The 16,187-nt window shown below is 42.7% G+C and overlaps 1 protein-coding gene across 27 annotated transcripts in view; it reads left to right on the top strand.

The window, feature by feature from the left end:
- Positions 1-16,187, top strand: part of MSI2 (musashi RNA binding protein 2) — a 398,612-nt gene that overhangs the window by 645 nt on the left and 381,780 nt on the right. For 25 of the 27 annotated variants that reach the window (XM_053366579.1, XM_053366584.1, XM_053366586.1 and 22 more), the window contains exons 2-5: positions 2-42; positions 608-689; positions 1,362-1,446; positions 5,765-5,806. In XM_053366579.1, the coding sequence (XP_053222554.1) occupies positions 2-42; positions 608-689; positions 1,362-1,446; positions 5,765-5,806 (250 nt within the window). Of the gene's footprint in view, position 1; positions 43-362; positions 474-607; positions 690-1,361; positions 1,447-3,422; positions 3,447-5,764; positions 5,807-16,187 lie in introns of those variants that run through there. The other 2 variants (XM_053366588.1, XM_053366600.1) reach the window with 2 other exon arrangements.

Raw genomic sequence — 16,187 nt, 5'->3', positions numbered from 1 at the left:
GTAAAATGTTTATTGGCGGCCTGAGTTGGCAAACATCACCAGGTAAGACGGGGGTGAGGGTGCGTGTGCCGTGTGGGGAGAGGTGGGGGGCGCCCCCATCTCCCACTCCCCCCCATCCCTCCAGCCCTGTCTCCTTTGATAGGTCTTTGTTGTTATCCCAGGTCAGTTTCATCGGGTTCTTGCCCCCCTCCTTCCCCTCCAGAACCCCCCCTCCTTTCCAACACTCTCACACAGTCACAGACAGACACACGTTTTTTGTTTTTGTTTTCCCCTTCCACAAGGTTAAGGAGATGCGATATTTTATTTGCTCCAAATAACAGATCCATTTCTCGAGTCCTCTATTCGACCTTAAATTTGCGTGCGCGCACTTTTAAGGGATGGCAGGCTGGGGGGCAAGGGAGGGGGCAGAGCAAAAGAAGCTTCCTTGTGCCACCAAAGAATCCTTTCCCATCTTCTGTGAAAGAAAATAATAGGTCATTCTCTCCCCTCCCCAGTGGCTGGTTTTAAATAATGTATTATTATTTTTATGTTTACGTTTGCTTCTGTGTTTTTTTCCCCTTCCCCCATCTCCTCCTCTCTCTCACTCTCTCTTTCTCCCATCCCACAGACAACCTTAGAGATTATTTTAGTAAATTTGGAGACATTAGAGAATGTATGGTCATGCGAGACCCGACTACGAAGCGCTCCAGGTAAGTCATCTTTCAAATCAAAGTTTTCTTCCTATGGATACTCCTCTCTTTCTCTCTCTGTCTCTATGTGTATTTTATGGAAGCCTGAATATTCTGTCTATGAAGCAAGTGTCAATATATTTAAGAATATATATATACACACACAGTATATATGATTCCTTGGAAGTTTATATATCTTTTTTTTTTAAAACTTCTGGACTACTCCTAGTTCTGACTTATAGTTCTGAGTCTTGTTTGTAAATGCTGATGGACACTGCTTAATTTTTGCTGGTGGGAACTTGTTAAATTATATCCCACTTTATCTCTTGGAGAAACTTGCTTCTGCTGTTAGGTGTTTTGTTTTTTAAAAAATAGTCTCTTTGGCTTATTTACCCTCTTTTTAATAAAGAGGTCACATCCCATCACTTCTGCATAAAGTAAAGCGGAAAGGTCTCTTTATGGGGAGGGGGAGGAATGATTAAAAGAACGGTATATAAAGTCTTCCCCTTCCCTTCCTCGGAACCAAAGTGTATATTTTAAATGAGAGGGTGGTAGCTTCTTGAAAGAGGGCAAGAGAGGATGAAACTCTGTCCATATTTTTTTTATATATTTTTGCCGCTTCTTTTCCAGTGCTGAGTTCACGCTGTGTCCCATTTCCCTCTCCACCTTCTCTTGTTCTTTGTCTCATTTCAGAGGCTTTGGTTTCGTTACATTTGCTGATCCGGCAAGCGTAGATAAAGTATTAGCTCAACCCCACCACGAATTAGATTCCAAGACGGTATGTTATATGATGTGATGGAATTGGTGTTTGTGTGTGTGCGGCGTTTTAATGTCTCCTTTATTTCCTGCAATATTATGACTGTGACAGGCTTATTTAAAGAGACAGTGCCCCTTTTTTGTTGTTGTCGAGTCTGCCGGAGGTTTCTCGTTCAGTTTTTTTTACTCTCTAAAAGAAGCACCAGTCTGTTACTAAGCCTGGAAGTTCTTTCTGGCTTTATGAAATCTCCTAAAATGTTAAATAACTTGCTAGCCACTTCAGTTTTAAACCAGTTTGTTGTGCTTAGTTGTTTTCTGCTAATTGCTACTCAGCTTAAAAGAACTGCATTCTGGTACAACAACAAAATAAGCTTTCTGTTATGTCAGAAAAATGTTAGTTTTGCTCAGTGTTGGTTTTTTTTTAAAAAAAAGTTTTGTTATTATTCTTACCACAAAACTTCAAAATCCTCTTCTTAATGCCCTTCCAGATATTTGAAAGTTATGCTCCCCCTTTTTTTTAACCTAAGAAGGTGTGTTCTGTGGATCTGCAACTAATAAGTTTCAATGGGATCGTAGTCATTGTTTAGTTCTTGTTGATGTTATTCAAAGTCCGTCCATTGTACCGGACTTAAAAAGGCTTGAAGAGTTAAATGCTAGTTTTATTTAAGAGCGTAAGAGTTTCCTGCCATCACCACCTTTCCCAGTACAAGTCCTAACTCATCTGTCGTACCAGAAAAAAGGGAAGTTTGTGCCCTGTTATCTTCATTAGTAATCTTTGAGCAAAATTATAATTAAAGGACACTGGGAAAGGTCACCTCTGCTACAGCAGTTCTCTGTATAGAGTGGGGGCCTCCCCCTTTTTCTTTTGAGGAGGGAGACATCTGATGCAGTTGTCTGATGTACACCCATGACATTTATAAAATTAATGTGAATGTTTTTCTTCAACATTAATAGCGCACAGTCCATTTTGTAAAAGGTGTGTGTGTCTATGTGTCTGGTTCTTTGACGCAACATATGTACTAATGTTACCAAGATCTGTTTTGTAATGGATTCCTTTTAAAACAAAACAAAAAAAGATTTGGAATCAAACTGGGGTTTTTTCCTTCCAATTTCTAGTAATGTGCTTGCATGAAAGCAGGTGGAAATATTTTCGAGCTGTTAATAACTTTTATGTACAAATTCTGCTGGGCTTGCCTGAGCATGTAAGCTGTGCTCAAGTATTTCATAATTTTGGGGATTATTTATTTATTTGGTGGGGTGGTAGCATTTCATGAGATTCGGCTACGCTCCTGGGAAATTGTCTCCTTATGTTTATACAAATTTATTTATTTAGGTGTAAAAATCCAGGCAGGGAAAAAACCTTTTGTAAACGTGGGTTGTACAAGGAATGTACACTGCTTTGGTCATCCTTCCACCTATTGACCATTAATCCCGAGAGTGTATTAATTACCGTTGTCGTTTATACAGTGCCATTAACTATGTGGCATTTTACAGAGGAACGAGAGAGAGAGAGAGAGAGAGAGAGATCTTTGTCCCCAAGGAGCTTACAGTCTAAAACTCACAGTGGGAAATATGGAGGGGAAGGAGAGAAGAGGCTAGCAAAAGATAGGAGAAATTGCTTTTTACATGTATGTAAAAGGCCTGGCAGCCCCAGCCACTTTCTCATAGGGTGGTGTTGGGATGGGGAATCGTATTAAGCAGTTGGTTGCGGTGCATCCACATCACTTAGTTTGTGATGTAAGCAAGGCCAAAACTGCATTTATTTGACTATGATGTCGCCCAAGCACACTCGGATTGGCATGGGGTTACCTGCCCCGAAATCTGTGTTTCTCCAGAGTTAAAAAGAGAGAAAGCTAAGATGGGGTTTCGCTTTATAGCTGCTGACTTCTTAGACCTCTGATAGTATCTTGTCCTGCATAGCATTTGACTCTGTTTCAACGTTCAGCACAGGAAGCAGCTCGGTTGGGTATTGACATGGAAGGCGCCGCTCTTGTTTACAGTTACGTTAAAAGCTTGGTTTAGGTAATGGCCATTCATATCAGAAATAGTACTATTATTATTAGTCATTTCCTAGAGGACTTGTAGATACAGTAAGTAGCATTGTATCTATCTAACTAACTAATTTTTATTTTTAGTAGCCTTTTTTTCTGTCGGCTGTTCTTTTAAATAGTTGACAGGGATACGCAACAGGTATGGATTTGCCGTGTGGGTCATGCTTTAAATCTCCTGGTTGCTTTAGGCTGACATTTCCCCCATTTTGGAGCAGTCAAAAGAGTCACTGTACGAAAGACACCCAACCTTTTGAGTTTAACCTACTCTTTAGAGCTTGATGACTTACATCAACTCTCCCAAACATTATAGTTATATAATAATGGTAGGCCTGTTCTCTGCCCCCCACCCTCCGTCCCCAGACTTTTAGATCACTCAATGGGAAATCTGCACCTGTTGTATTTCTCTGGTAGAAAAGTATCTAGCCAGTGCTGAATATATATGTGTATATATATGTAGACAATGTTAATCTCTATGAAAGGGTTAGCTTTGTAGATTAAGGATTTTATGAGTTTTCTCTTCATGCTTCACGAACTGTTACAGTGGTGTATAGTCACTCATTTCTCAGGTATATGGTTTTTCTTTTCTTGCTTTTTAATTATTATTTTTTTAAAGTTTTTATCGTAAGTGGAGTGTGGTGTGATGACACATGCCAGCTAAGGGACACAAGTTGAATGAAAGCAGGTTGAAAATATCCCTGTTTTATGCAGGCTGTGAATAGGTATTCTTAACCTGCTGAAAGTGACTCTGAGCCAAGGTTTCTCTTAAAGACTCGCCCCTGGTTTGCAAGCAGAACTTAGGCTTTAAAGTGATACGAGTAGCCTGCAGTGAGTAAATCAGCTGACAAAGCTGGGGAGTAAGTTGTGAAAATTATTTTCAGGCCTGCAGTCTTGTAGCCACTTTTGGGGTATGTGTGTGTGAGCCCTGTTGACCTCAGTAGGAAATAGGATTGTGCTTTGTGCATCCTATTAACTTGGTTAATGGAACCTGTACCCCATATCTGCAACATGCTTATTCATGTCTAAGGTTAATTCTTTCATAGGCAGTTTATTAAGAAGCTGTGTCAGTCGGAATCTCTTCTCTGCCCTGTTCTGTCCTCCACCCAAGTTTGCTATGCAGAGGTTCATAAAGGTGTACATGACATTTTTTTAATTAAATCAAGTGATTCAGAAATACTGTATTTTGAGCAGTGTCTAGAACCAAAGGAGATTCGAGACCAATAACATTACCCTGTACAAATTTACTTGAGCGGGGGAGTTAATTCACTGTGGAACTTGCTTCCTAGTGAGTGAGTTTAAGACCGCAGCTTTAGGAATCTGTTTTATTACCTTTTTTTGAGATACCCGTTGACAAGTCACCGTTTTTATTATTTACGTGGCAGCTATAAATCTGTGGTTTTAGCACCTTGGAAGACAGGAGTCCATTGTCAGTTAAAGATATAGCCTTAAAAAATTCTATGGTTTGGTTCAGAGTTTTATTACCTGATTTATTATTTTATTCTCATTTTTTTAGAAGGGTGGGATTGGATGTTATTGAATTAAATTAGCTTTAAAAAATCAAATCTGCCTTAAACAGATACTGATTTTCATATAGTTAGCCTTGGATGTTCAAGACTGTATGTTAGTTGTGGTTGTGGCTTTTTCTTAAAGGAAGTTTTTTCACAGTTAGCGTCCTTTCAGGGTGACCTGCTAAAAGTGAAATTGGGGATATGCAGTTTGGGGTGGAAAAAGCTTTCCTTTCAGGCATTCCAGCTGATTTTTTTTTTAAGCTGGCAGTTGCTGTTTTTGTTCTTTCTTTTAAATAGTTTTCTTAAACTGCAGAGGCTTTAAGAATCCAAAAGAAAACAAACACAAACGGCACGAAGATTGTGTGCATTGAAAGTCAGAATGGTTTGCATTCCCCTCCCAATTGCTCATATTTTTAAATGCATGCAATCTGCAGAATATGCAAATTGAGTCTAGCATCCAGGATTTGATGGTCAAATTAGCAACAGGGAACTCCTTCCTCTACTTAGCTCAAAATCTTTTTTTTAAACAGTACTGTATTTTGTTGATAGCTCATAGAACACATTGTTGGTTCACTTTCTGTGTGTTCTTCCCCCCCCATACGATCATCCCCCCTTATACCTCTGCACCCCGTTAGTAACCCTGCAAAACTCAATGTACCTGAGAAATGAAGGCTTAATCATTCAGTACCGTATCTTTTTGTTTTTGTTTTTTGCCTCTCTGAAGAATCTGCGCAAATTATGTTGCTTTTCATTTTTCTTTTCTCTCCTCCCTGCTCCCTCACAGATTGACCCTAAAGTTGCATTTCCTCGACGAGCTCAACCTAAGGTAAGAAAGATCAGTAATGGGGGGATTCAAGTCATCCTGAGAATCTCACATTGCTGAGCAATGTAGAGTTCAAAGTAGAGAGGAATGGACCATGTTGAGGGGTTGGGCGGGGAGAAGCTAGCAGAATTTGCAACAAAGACTTTTAAGGCTGGAATACCTGGTGTCTGAAGGTTCTCTGAAAACTACCTGGTTTGTGTGAAGGAAGGCCCGTCTCTTGCAGATCCATCTCCTTGTGTCATTGTGTGTTTGGTACAAGTAGCCTTTCATGTCTACCTTGGATCTTAATAATAAAATGACAACGATGTTGAGCGCCTGTGGTATATTGACAAAGTAAAGGGCTCGTCTGTTTCTCTGTCTGCTTTTTGGTGCCTCTATGTGGGGCAGTTCCCTCCTGTTTCGTTTTGCTTCTTCCCAACGTGCCCCCCCCCCTTTTTCCTAGTGCATAACTTTGAGAAGTGCTAGTTCACTCACAAGCTTTTGAGCCAGGGAGTCTCTGGCTGGTATTGGAAGGCCTGAGCTCCTCTGAGCATTGCCTGCGGAAGAAGCGTTGGAACAAAGAGCCTTAAGTTTGATTGGATAAGTGACCTGTTCTCCACCCCCCACCCCCCACTTTATTCAGGGCCGCCTTGTTGTAATGCATTTGGTTGCTTGCAAGGACATGTCAGTCACGTTCAAAAGAGCTTTTGTCCGAAGGCTACCTCCAAAACAAAACTCAGAACCAAGACTGCTCTTGGGGCCAGCTTTTCAGGGTTGGCTCTGTTAGTTCGCAAGGTGGTGGCAGTGGTGCTGCATTCATCCTCTTAATGTGGAGGAAATACTTTCGGCATAGGCGATGTTTTTCTTTCTTTTAAAAAAATGCAAGCTGAAATAGTCCTTCTCAACCAGTACTGGAACATGTAGCGTCAACGGCACGTCCCCTGGAGTGTTCCTGCAGTTGGGTCCCGTTAGTTCTTTCTCCTTGGACAGAAACTCATGGCTGGAATCCCTCTGGTCTGTGTTCTTGGAAGAGGGGGAAAGGTGGACTCAAATCTGTCTGTAAGAGAAAGACGGTATGTCTTGTGCCCATTCTGGTTAGGGAGGGGTTAATGAAATAGTTGCACAGCGCAGGCATGAAGTGGTTAGCACAGTAAGTACAGTGTAAGTTAGTAAGTACGGGGTAGGTTTGGTCTGCCCAAGGTGGAACACACAGCATTACTTTCTTAGAATTTATGAGTACAACTATGAAATTGGTATGTTTGCTACAGTTTGCTGGGCTAGTAGGAAGCCCAGGTTTCTACAGAGTTCTCTTTGACTCTGCTTCTCCGCTGCCCCCCTCTTTTGACTCGGAGGAATCTCAGTTGCCGAACCTTTTTAATTCACGTGGTTTCCACAGCTAATTTATACTGAATTCTCTTGGAACTGATTCTCTCCCTGCCTCGGCACCATTCTGCCCATTTGTTAAGAGGAAGGATGTCTTGAGTGTGATACTGCAGGCACAAGCCAGCAAGGGAATATGTGTCAGAATTGGACCGGGAGAAGCTGTTCAAATGGAACACTTGTTCGTGGCATGCAACTCCTGGCGAGGGAAGGAACTTAAGTCTTGTGCAACAGTGGTGTAAAATATAAAAGGGTGTCTAGAGAAGAACAGCGTGCAGCTCTTTAGAAATAGCAATAGTGGACTACCACCCGATGATGTTGGATTTTAAAACTGTCGGATGACGTTTTGGTGGTAATAGCAGGGAAGGAACCCAAAAGCTGTGGGAGTCCTCTTTCCAGATCTAAATATGTATGTTCCTGAGATAGTGAGATGCAAATATATATATATATATATAAAACCTTTTTGCAAGGGGTTCCTGGAATATGTAGCTGCTTAACAAAATATTGACCCAGACTATTTGATGTATTCAACTTTTAAGTCACATATGAAAATAGATTTGCACCACCCTTCTAAAGCACAGTGGGACGTGGGTGGCACTGTGGGTTAAACCACAGAGCCTAGGGCTTGCCGATCAGAAGGTCAGCAGTTCGAATCCCCGCGACGGGGTGAGCTCCCGTTGCTTGGTCCCTGCTCCTGCCAGCCTAGCAGTTCGAAAGCATGTCAAAGTGCAAGTAGATAAATAGGTACCGCTCTGGCGGGAAGGTAAACAGCCTTTCCGTGCGCTGCTCTGGTTCGCCAGAAGTGGCTTAGTCATGCTAGCCACATGACCCGGAAGCTGTACGCCGGCTCCCTTGGCCAATAAAGCGAGATGAGCGCTGCCACCCCAGAGTCGGCCACGACTGGACCTAATGGTGGTCTAAAGCACAGTAATGAAACTGCTTGGTGGGCCTCCCTAAGGAGGGAATTCTGCAGGTGCAGCTCAATAGCTGAGAAGGCCCTACTCTCTGCTTCCACAGAACAAACTGCCCTGGGTGTGTGCAGAGCTCTTCTGTGGGCTGATAAGGCAGAAGCATAAATAATTTTGTAAACCGCTTCTGCTTATTGGCCTCCCTTCTGCCGGGCAGCTTAAGCAGTGTCTCAGTTTCAGGTACCAAACAATATCTTCCCAACCCCACTCCCCCAGGAAGAGACAGAGGAATATGTTTTTATGCACCTTTTTGCAAGAGTTTGAGGCTCAGCAGCTTGGGACATCCCCACCCACCTTTGTTTGGGCTAACCATGGTCTGAGCTTGCAGTGGGAAAACCATAGCACAGAGTGGCTTGTCTGCTTTAGTGTTCTTGGGCATATATGCTTCTGTCTTCATGGTGCAAATGGCCTCTGGAGTGGAGCCGTGGCCAAACCTGGCGTTTGTTAATTCAGATGTTGTGCCAATCTAAGATGCTTCAAACCTGCTTCAAACTATGGTTTGTCAGTTCAGGCAGAATGCCCAAACCATTGTTAAGCACCCATAATTGTGGTTTGGCATGAACTAAGCTAACGAGTTTGCCCAGATGGAATTATCTGCAAGGCTGATGCGGTACATAAGTTTTTTTTTTAAAGAGAGTCATCTCTGCATTCTATAGCATTGGCTAGAAAAGTTGATGGGCAAAACTTATAAGGATAAATTCTGTCTTTTTTCTGTCTTAATTTTCATGTAAAATCCCAACTGCATATTGGAAATGGTTTCTTCACATACAGGTCCTGAACGTTTCACATTGTAGAGTTTTTGCTCTAGGCTGCACTACAACATCATTTATAAGGTTGTATTCAGGGGGGACTCATTGAAATCAAACTATTATATTCAGTGTTAGCTGTACTCTGAGTAGACCCATTGAAATGAATGAACATAGCTAGCTTAGGCCTATTGATTGAACTTGATTGCATCTGAACCAAGTTCGTCAAGATTACTCTGAATGCGACTTACTCTGATGCTAAAGTGCATAGATCCCCCCCCCCCCGTTCTTGCACATTGTTTTCAGTCCACATTGGATTTCACAGGTTTGAGCATGGTTACAGGAAATGGACTGGCATATATGCATGTCCGATGTGGTAGGAAAAAAGAGTTGAGAAGTGCAAGTGTGTCAATTGCATGCTCTTGCACAATGTGCATAGATATAAGTGTGATAACTCAGTTAACACTTTCTGATACAGAACGAAAGTGAAGTAGATTCCTTAAAAGCATGGTGAATATTTTGTACGACCGCCCAGGTTCTCTGAACAGGATTCAAAATTGCCTGAACAGCAATATGTCATACAAATGCCGCCATATTTTCCAAATTTAGGAGGCTGTACGATTGTATTTCAGGGGCACAGTCCAGCCAAAGTTAAGCACTTTTTAAGTTCCTGATTTTTAATGAAGAGAATTAAGAACCCATTTCATGTTTGTGCCCTACGGATTTCATTGGAAAAGTGCTTAACTTATGATTGGATCTTGTCCAAAAGGTGCCTTTCTCAAAGCTCTGGAATACTCTATTTATACACAAAGCAAGGCACTGCTGTCATCTTCTTTCCTTTTATAAAAGTATCTGGATCATTTGTTTTTTACTCATTGCCTTCATTTGCTGAGGTTCACCAAAATTATCTCGACTTTTCAGGATACCTTGCGATAGCTATTAAAACTTCTTTCCTTGCAGTGACTTCTCTGTAGCTTGGTACAAACTTCTTTTTTTAAGGCTCAAATCGGAAGGTCTGGAGTTTTAGTAACACGAGAATTTCTCGTAAAGGCACGCAACCTAAATCCCCCTTATTTAGAGGTTGGTGTTTCTTCACCCACCCTTCCTTAGTGAGTGTCTCAAAGGTGCAGTGAAAATATTAAAACATATGCTGGCTTCTGTGTTGAGCATGTGGTTCCCCCAGGTGGAAAGCTTGTATTTTTGCCTCGCACCTGCTTTTTTGGATGTTCCTCCCTATTAATCCATTCTAATTTGTTGAGGTTTGGTGTTTTTTAAAAAGGGGCTTGCAATGGGCAGGATGTGTAAAATGATATCAAAGGCGGGCAAAAATCTTCCAAGCCGGAATGGACTTGCAACGTCCGTGCTGTTGCGATCCTCCCTGTGTGGGTTTTTCTTAGCTTCCTTTCTCCCACGAGGCTTCTAAACTGAAAAGTTAATTTTTCACAGTTAAATGGCCAGTGTTTGCCTTTAAATGCAGACGTTCAGCTGAGCTAGTTGACAGTTCTTTCTGCAGAAATGAGTTACTCATGAAATACCTCTTCCGGTGTAAGCAAAGGACTTTAGGACTTGCAGCCGTAGCATCTATCCCCGCTTTGAGCACGGTGGTGATCTTTAACTCCAAGGTTGTTGGCTGTTTTGTGTATGTGTTGATTTGCAATAAAACTTAACTTCCTCTGATGAAGTGGAGCAGGGTCAACGACCGTAGCAAGGTAGCCATCCTTTAAAGTGCCCCGCAACTAAGGATGCCAGAGAATTCAGTCAGAAATTGTTGGGAGTGGAAGTTGCCGCATTTTCATCCAAGGTCAGGAACAGAAATCACACAAGCGAATAAGAGCGGTATTTGCTTTTCACTCCAAAAAACACTATGTTATTTTCTGTCGTCGTTTTTGATACTTCTTTTCCATTTAAATGCATTGAAATTAATTACATAATTATGTTATTTTCATCTGTAGTGGATAGCGTGATAGACATAGGTTTTTGCTGAAGCTGAACTGCAGTGGAACAGAAACCGTGCTGATTGTGATTGTTTAATAAAGGATAATAAATTTCTATACTGCCCTTTAGCCGAAGATCACAGGATGGTTTACAATATAAAGTGATGAATCCAGCAAAGCACGGAAATTGCTGCCTCCTTACATCCCTGCCTAAGATTCTTGGTTGTCTTTTCCGCAAATTGCAATAAAGCTCTTGTTGATACAAAACATACAGTGGAGGGATGCTTCTGTCCCCAAATCTCCCATTCTTGTCTAGGCTTCTTCCCCCCCCTTTTTTTTAACTATCTGAGAAGGCAGCTGTTAGAATTTTTCTGGCCTTTGCTTTGTTCATCTGCAGGAATGCTTGCTTCTTCCTGAAGTGCGAAATCATTCTTTTTGTGCATTTAGTCCCTAACTTGTAGCTGTGAACTGTTTCATGTTTAGTGCAGCCTTGCAAATTAGCCCACAGAAGTTCCTAGCAAGCCTGCAACATGTTCCAAAGCATAGGTGCCAGGGTTTTCATGGGGGCTTTGTGATCTGATCATATAACTTTGATTTTGTATCATCTTCCTTTGTTACCTGTTTTGTTTCTTGGCTCGATTCAAAGTGCTGGAAGGAAGGTGGGGACTCTCGGAGGTTTTATAGCAGAGGTTGGATGGCCATCTGTCATGGATGCGTTAATTGAGATTCCAGCATTGCAGGGGGGTTGGCTAGATGACCCAGGGAGTCCCTTCCAACTCTGTGCTTCTTTAAATTCCTGCATTGCCTAGGATCAGATACCTTAAGAGCTGTTTTCTGCAATATGTACCTACCAGAACCTTAAGTCTGTTTTCAGTGGTACTGATCTGTGTCCCTTTCCTATTAGGAAAACTTGAGAGAATGGGTTTTCCAGCCCTGTTGACTGTGTTTGGACAATCATAGATTAGCTTAATAGCTGGAGACATGACTGAGCCTTGCACACAACCACTTTGTCCCCTTTGTGTGTGTAAGTGAAGAAGCTAGCGAGCCTCATTAAATAAACTCTGTTTTCCCATTATGTTCAGACCAGGAAACTATGGTTAACAGCTTCCAAATGAACCCACCTGTGAAGCCATGTTTTAAAGTTGGCTTAATATCCTGGTGTGTTTGAATGCCATTGACCATAGTTTCCCAGTCCAGACCCACGTGAATGGCCATTAGCAATGGAGGTTAAACATCAACGCTGCATAGTGGTTAGGGTGTTGGATGAGGACTAGGAAGGCCTTGGTTTAAAACCCCACTTGGCCATGAAACTCAATGAGTGACCTTGGGGTCAGTTGATGTTCCTCACCTTACTTAAAGGGTTGTTAAGAGGATAAAATGGAGGAGGCAGGGTGAGAGGAAGCCCGCCTTGAGCTCCTTGGAGGAGAGGCAGGATATAAATTTAATCAGCTGTGTTCCTGGGTTCTGTGTGCATGGCTTAGGAAATAGGAGGCCAAAGCAAAGTGTCAAAAAGATCCCTGCATTGTTAGGGGTTCTTGATTACCTCTTTGCTTCACCTTGGGCCAAGTGACTAACGTCAATGAATCTTCGTCTTTGGTGTGTACAGGTGTGTGGAGTTCAGAATTCGACTGAGAGTGAATTGGTTTAGTGAAGAAGAGCAAGCAGCATAAAGGCAAGGGAATTTGCCTTTTTTGAAAGCGTCAGATTACTGATTCAGAATAGCAACTGTGAATCACTAACCTATGCTATCCTTGATCATTTGGAACGATGAAGTAGCCTCATTTTGAGTCATATTGAGTCATGTCCATGTAGCCCAATCCGTCTAACTGGAGATGCCAGGAATTGACCTTGGGACCATGTACTGAGCTATGAGCCTTTCCAGGAGGTCTTGTAAGCTAGCTCTCTTAACGGCTGCAGAAATACATTTCGCGGCTTTCGTTGGCCCATTGCAGATTTAACAGTGATGAAATGGTCAAGCGATTGGTAGTGGGAGCTTTGCAGCTGTTCATCCTGTGCCATCAGCATCTGGATTCCCCTGTGCCAGTGCAAAGCGATTCAAAGGGGGAAAGATGCAGGTTATAATGACTTGAAAGCCCTTGTGGATCTCTTTTCCTTAAGGTAACCTTAGCCCGGGTCTCCACAGTTGCTTGCTTACAGCAGGTCACATCATTTGTAATCCTAAACTACTTTTGTTGTCTGAGACGACTTATAACGGTGCGCTTCAATAAACTCTGGTTCTCATGGCTTATTGGCAGATGGGTGGGGAATACCTGCAGTATTAGCTTTCACCTGCAGTTACTTGCATGATGCAGAAAGAAAGAGAGAAAGAGAGAAAGAAAGAAAGAAAGAAAGAAAGAAAGAAAGAAAGAAAGAAAGAAAGAAAGACTCTTAATGCCTTCTAAATTTTGTACCAAAGCATTTCTTTGTCTTGCGGAACATTGAGAGCTTTAACGAGTTCTAGTGATAAAATGCATGTGTGAGAGAACACAGACCAAATCCGTTGTGTTTGTATTTCTTCATTTGGACAGGAGTTTCACACTCTGAGCCAACAGAGGAAATGCATCTCTAATTCGGTGAATGTTGCCAGTCTCGGAAGATGTTGTTTTTCTAAATGGTTATAGAGTCTTGGACCTCTTCCTCTTTGAGAGAGGAGAAAGGCTGCTGCCTCATCTCTCTCTCTGTTGTCTGTCTTTTAAAACCAAGATTAACTTTTACCGATGATCTTTCATGATAGCTATTGAGGAATTCCAACAGCAGTTATCTTCATAATCAACTTAGTTTCTCTGCCCATTTTGGCTGCTGTGCAACAGTCTCTGCACTTGGTAGAGTTGAGCCTTCTTGGTGGTGATCCCCTCGTCATGAAACACCCTCCAGAGATACATTTGCCCAGAGCCAACACTTTGACACTGGGTTACTTGAAAAAGGCAGGGTGGATTTTTAAAACTAAATACATACAGTGTTAAGGCTTCCTAGGGACAGTGTTGATTTGTTATGGTGGAAGAGTCTTAGGCATCTTTGCAAGTTTGGGTAAGGGAGAAGGAGGACATGTAAATAAACTTAAGGATGGTTATACATATTAAGTCTGAATCTGTGTTTCCTTTATTATGTTAGTGTTTAAAGCTCTAAATGGTTTGAGCTCTTAATATTTGAAAGAACACCTTTCCTATCAGTGTTAAGATCAGCATCGGGGGCCTTTATAGTTCCACTACCCTCAGATGTTCAGGGTGTTGGTGGTGGCCCAAGTGACGGCATTCTCCGCAGCAGATCCTAGCTTGTGGAATTCCCTCCTTACAGAGGTGTGTCTGGCACCTATGCTATACAGCTTTTGGAGTATGCTGAAGAAGCATCTCAGGGCGGTGGGTTCATTCCCCACGTTGGGCAAAAGATTCCTGCATTGCAGGGGGTTGGACTAGATGACCCTTGTGGTCCCTTCCAACTTGACCATTCTTCAATTCTCTGTGTGTTTTGGGGACCCACTGTGATTTGTTTTTAAAGGCTGAATTTTAAATTGTTGTAACCTGCCGTAGACCCGCTGGCGAACAGTAACTTGAAAAACACTAATTAATTAATTAATAATGGCCCAATTTGGGATAGGCACAGATGATTTGTGTTTTGTTATTCTCTTCTCCTCCGTTCCCCTTTGTTACAGGACAGGGTTATATTTCACCCCCTCTCTAATAGGTAGGGGAGGATATCAAATGTATATTAAGAGGGCTGGGTGAAGATTGGCCTTTGGCCCTGCTGGCCTTTGGCTGTTGTGATGTAGGGCAGGAAGGGGTCCTTTCAGTGCTTCTCTCTGCTTGCCCAACTTTTGGAGCATCTCTGCCTACTGAGCAGCCGTTTTCAGCCTAGGGGTTGGTCTGCTAATGACTGATCTAAAACCATCAAATTCATTTATTTGTCACTGCCACTGACAGCCCAGTTAATGATAATAGATTCTTTTTTTAGCCGGTCGCCTTGTCTGATTCCTTCTCTCTCTCTCTCTCTCTCTCTCTCTCTCTCTCTCTCTCTCTCTCTCCCTGTTCCCGCCCCCTGATATGCTGAGAATCGGCATTACTGAGAAAACGCAGGTCTTATTTTTAGCAAGAGATGCTGGAAATAGCATAACTCACACAGCATGTGCCTTAGATATAGCTTATGTGGATGGGAGTGGAATTGAGCGTCGTGTGTTTCTAGGTGCCATCTCAAATCCTGGCATTCTGCTGGTACTTCCAGGGGCAGATGTGTGAAAGTGCAAGATAGGTGGTAGCTGTGGGAGGAGCACCCTGAAAAGGGTCCATGTGCCAGCTTCCAGCCTGGCTGTGTGTGGCTGTGTGCGCCAGATGCTGCCCCAAACATGCCTTGGCAAGTGCTCAAAGTTGCAGTGAAGATGGTGTGCTAGATGCTGAATTCAGCACATGGCAGAAGGGGTGGGGAACCTTTGGCCCTCCAGATGTTGCTGAGCTCTAACTCCCATCATCCCTGGCCATTGACCACTCTTGCTAGGGCTGATGGGAGTTGTAGATCAGCATCATCTGGAGTGCCAAAGGTTCCCCGCGCCTGATGTATTTATTTATTTATTTTCTATACTGCTTTATATTTTTAATAAAAATCTCAAAGCGGTTTACAGCATATTAAATCAATCAAGCAATAAAACAATAGCTGGGCGATGTTCCTCCGGCCCCGTAAGTTGCCTCTTCAGTAGGGCTGGGTGAGTGTGGGCCTTACCGCCTAGGGCAGGTGGAAAGGGCCTTGTGGGGAGTGGCCGTCATGCCTCACAGCCGGGCGATATTCCTCTGGCCTCAGTGATGTACACCATTAGCTGACTGTGATTTAAGAACATCAAGGGAAAGGTGTGGCTTACAAAATCCAATAGCTTCATCCTGTAATTCCTCCATCTTTGTCAAACTGGCTCCTTCCAGCCTTCTAAAAACACATGCAGGAAGTCAGCTGGGTTCCATCTGTAGCCTGAACACTCCATGTTGGTTCCATGCTTTTGGGCTTCTTGGCCAGAAGGCCTTTTCACTCCTTTCGCTGCTGCTTATTCACTCGTCTTCTCCCTCCAAGGCTGACGATGTTGCTCCCTACCGCCAGCCATGCAAAATACATGAACTGAGCACCATGACCTCTTCACATCAAAGCAACAGCAGACAACTCGCACGCACATGCACACAGCCTCTGGGTGCACAGTGACTACTCAAAAGTACTTGCAGGAGGGTTTTTTTTTAACAGTGATTGTGCATGCACAGTGTGAGTTGTGTGTGGTTTGTGTGAGCTTTCTGCTCTTGCTTTGACCTGAATAGGCCATGGTGTTGAGTTCAAATACTTCAGTTGCAATTGACTGCCCATCTGTTGGGTTGCCCTTGACTCCTCACTTTTACCTTTCCATTCTTGAGCA

Source organism: Podarcis raffonei, chromosome 15 (assembly GCF_027172205.1).
Source record: "Podarcis raffonei isolate rPodRaf1 chromosome 15, rPodRaf1.pri, whole genome shotgun sequence".
In the NCBI taxonomy this organism is placed as follows: Eukaryota; Metazoa; Chordata; class Lepidosauria; order Squamata; family Lacertidae; genus Podarcis; species Podarcis raffonei.
This window is presented reverse-complemented; position numbering and strand designations above follow the sequence as displayed.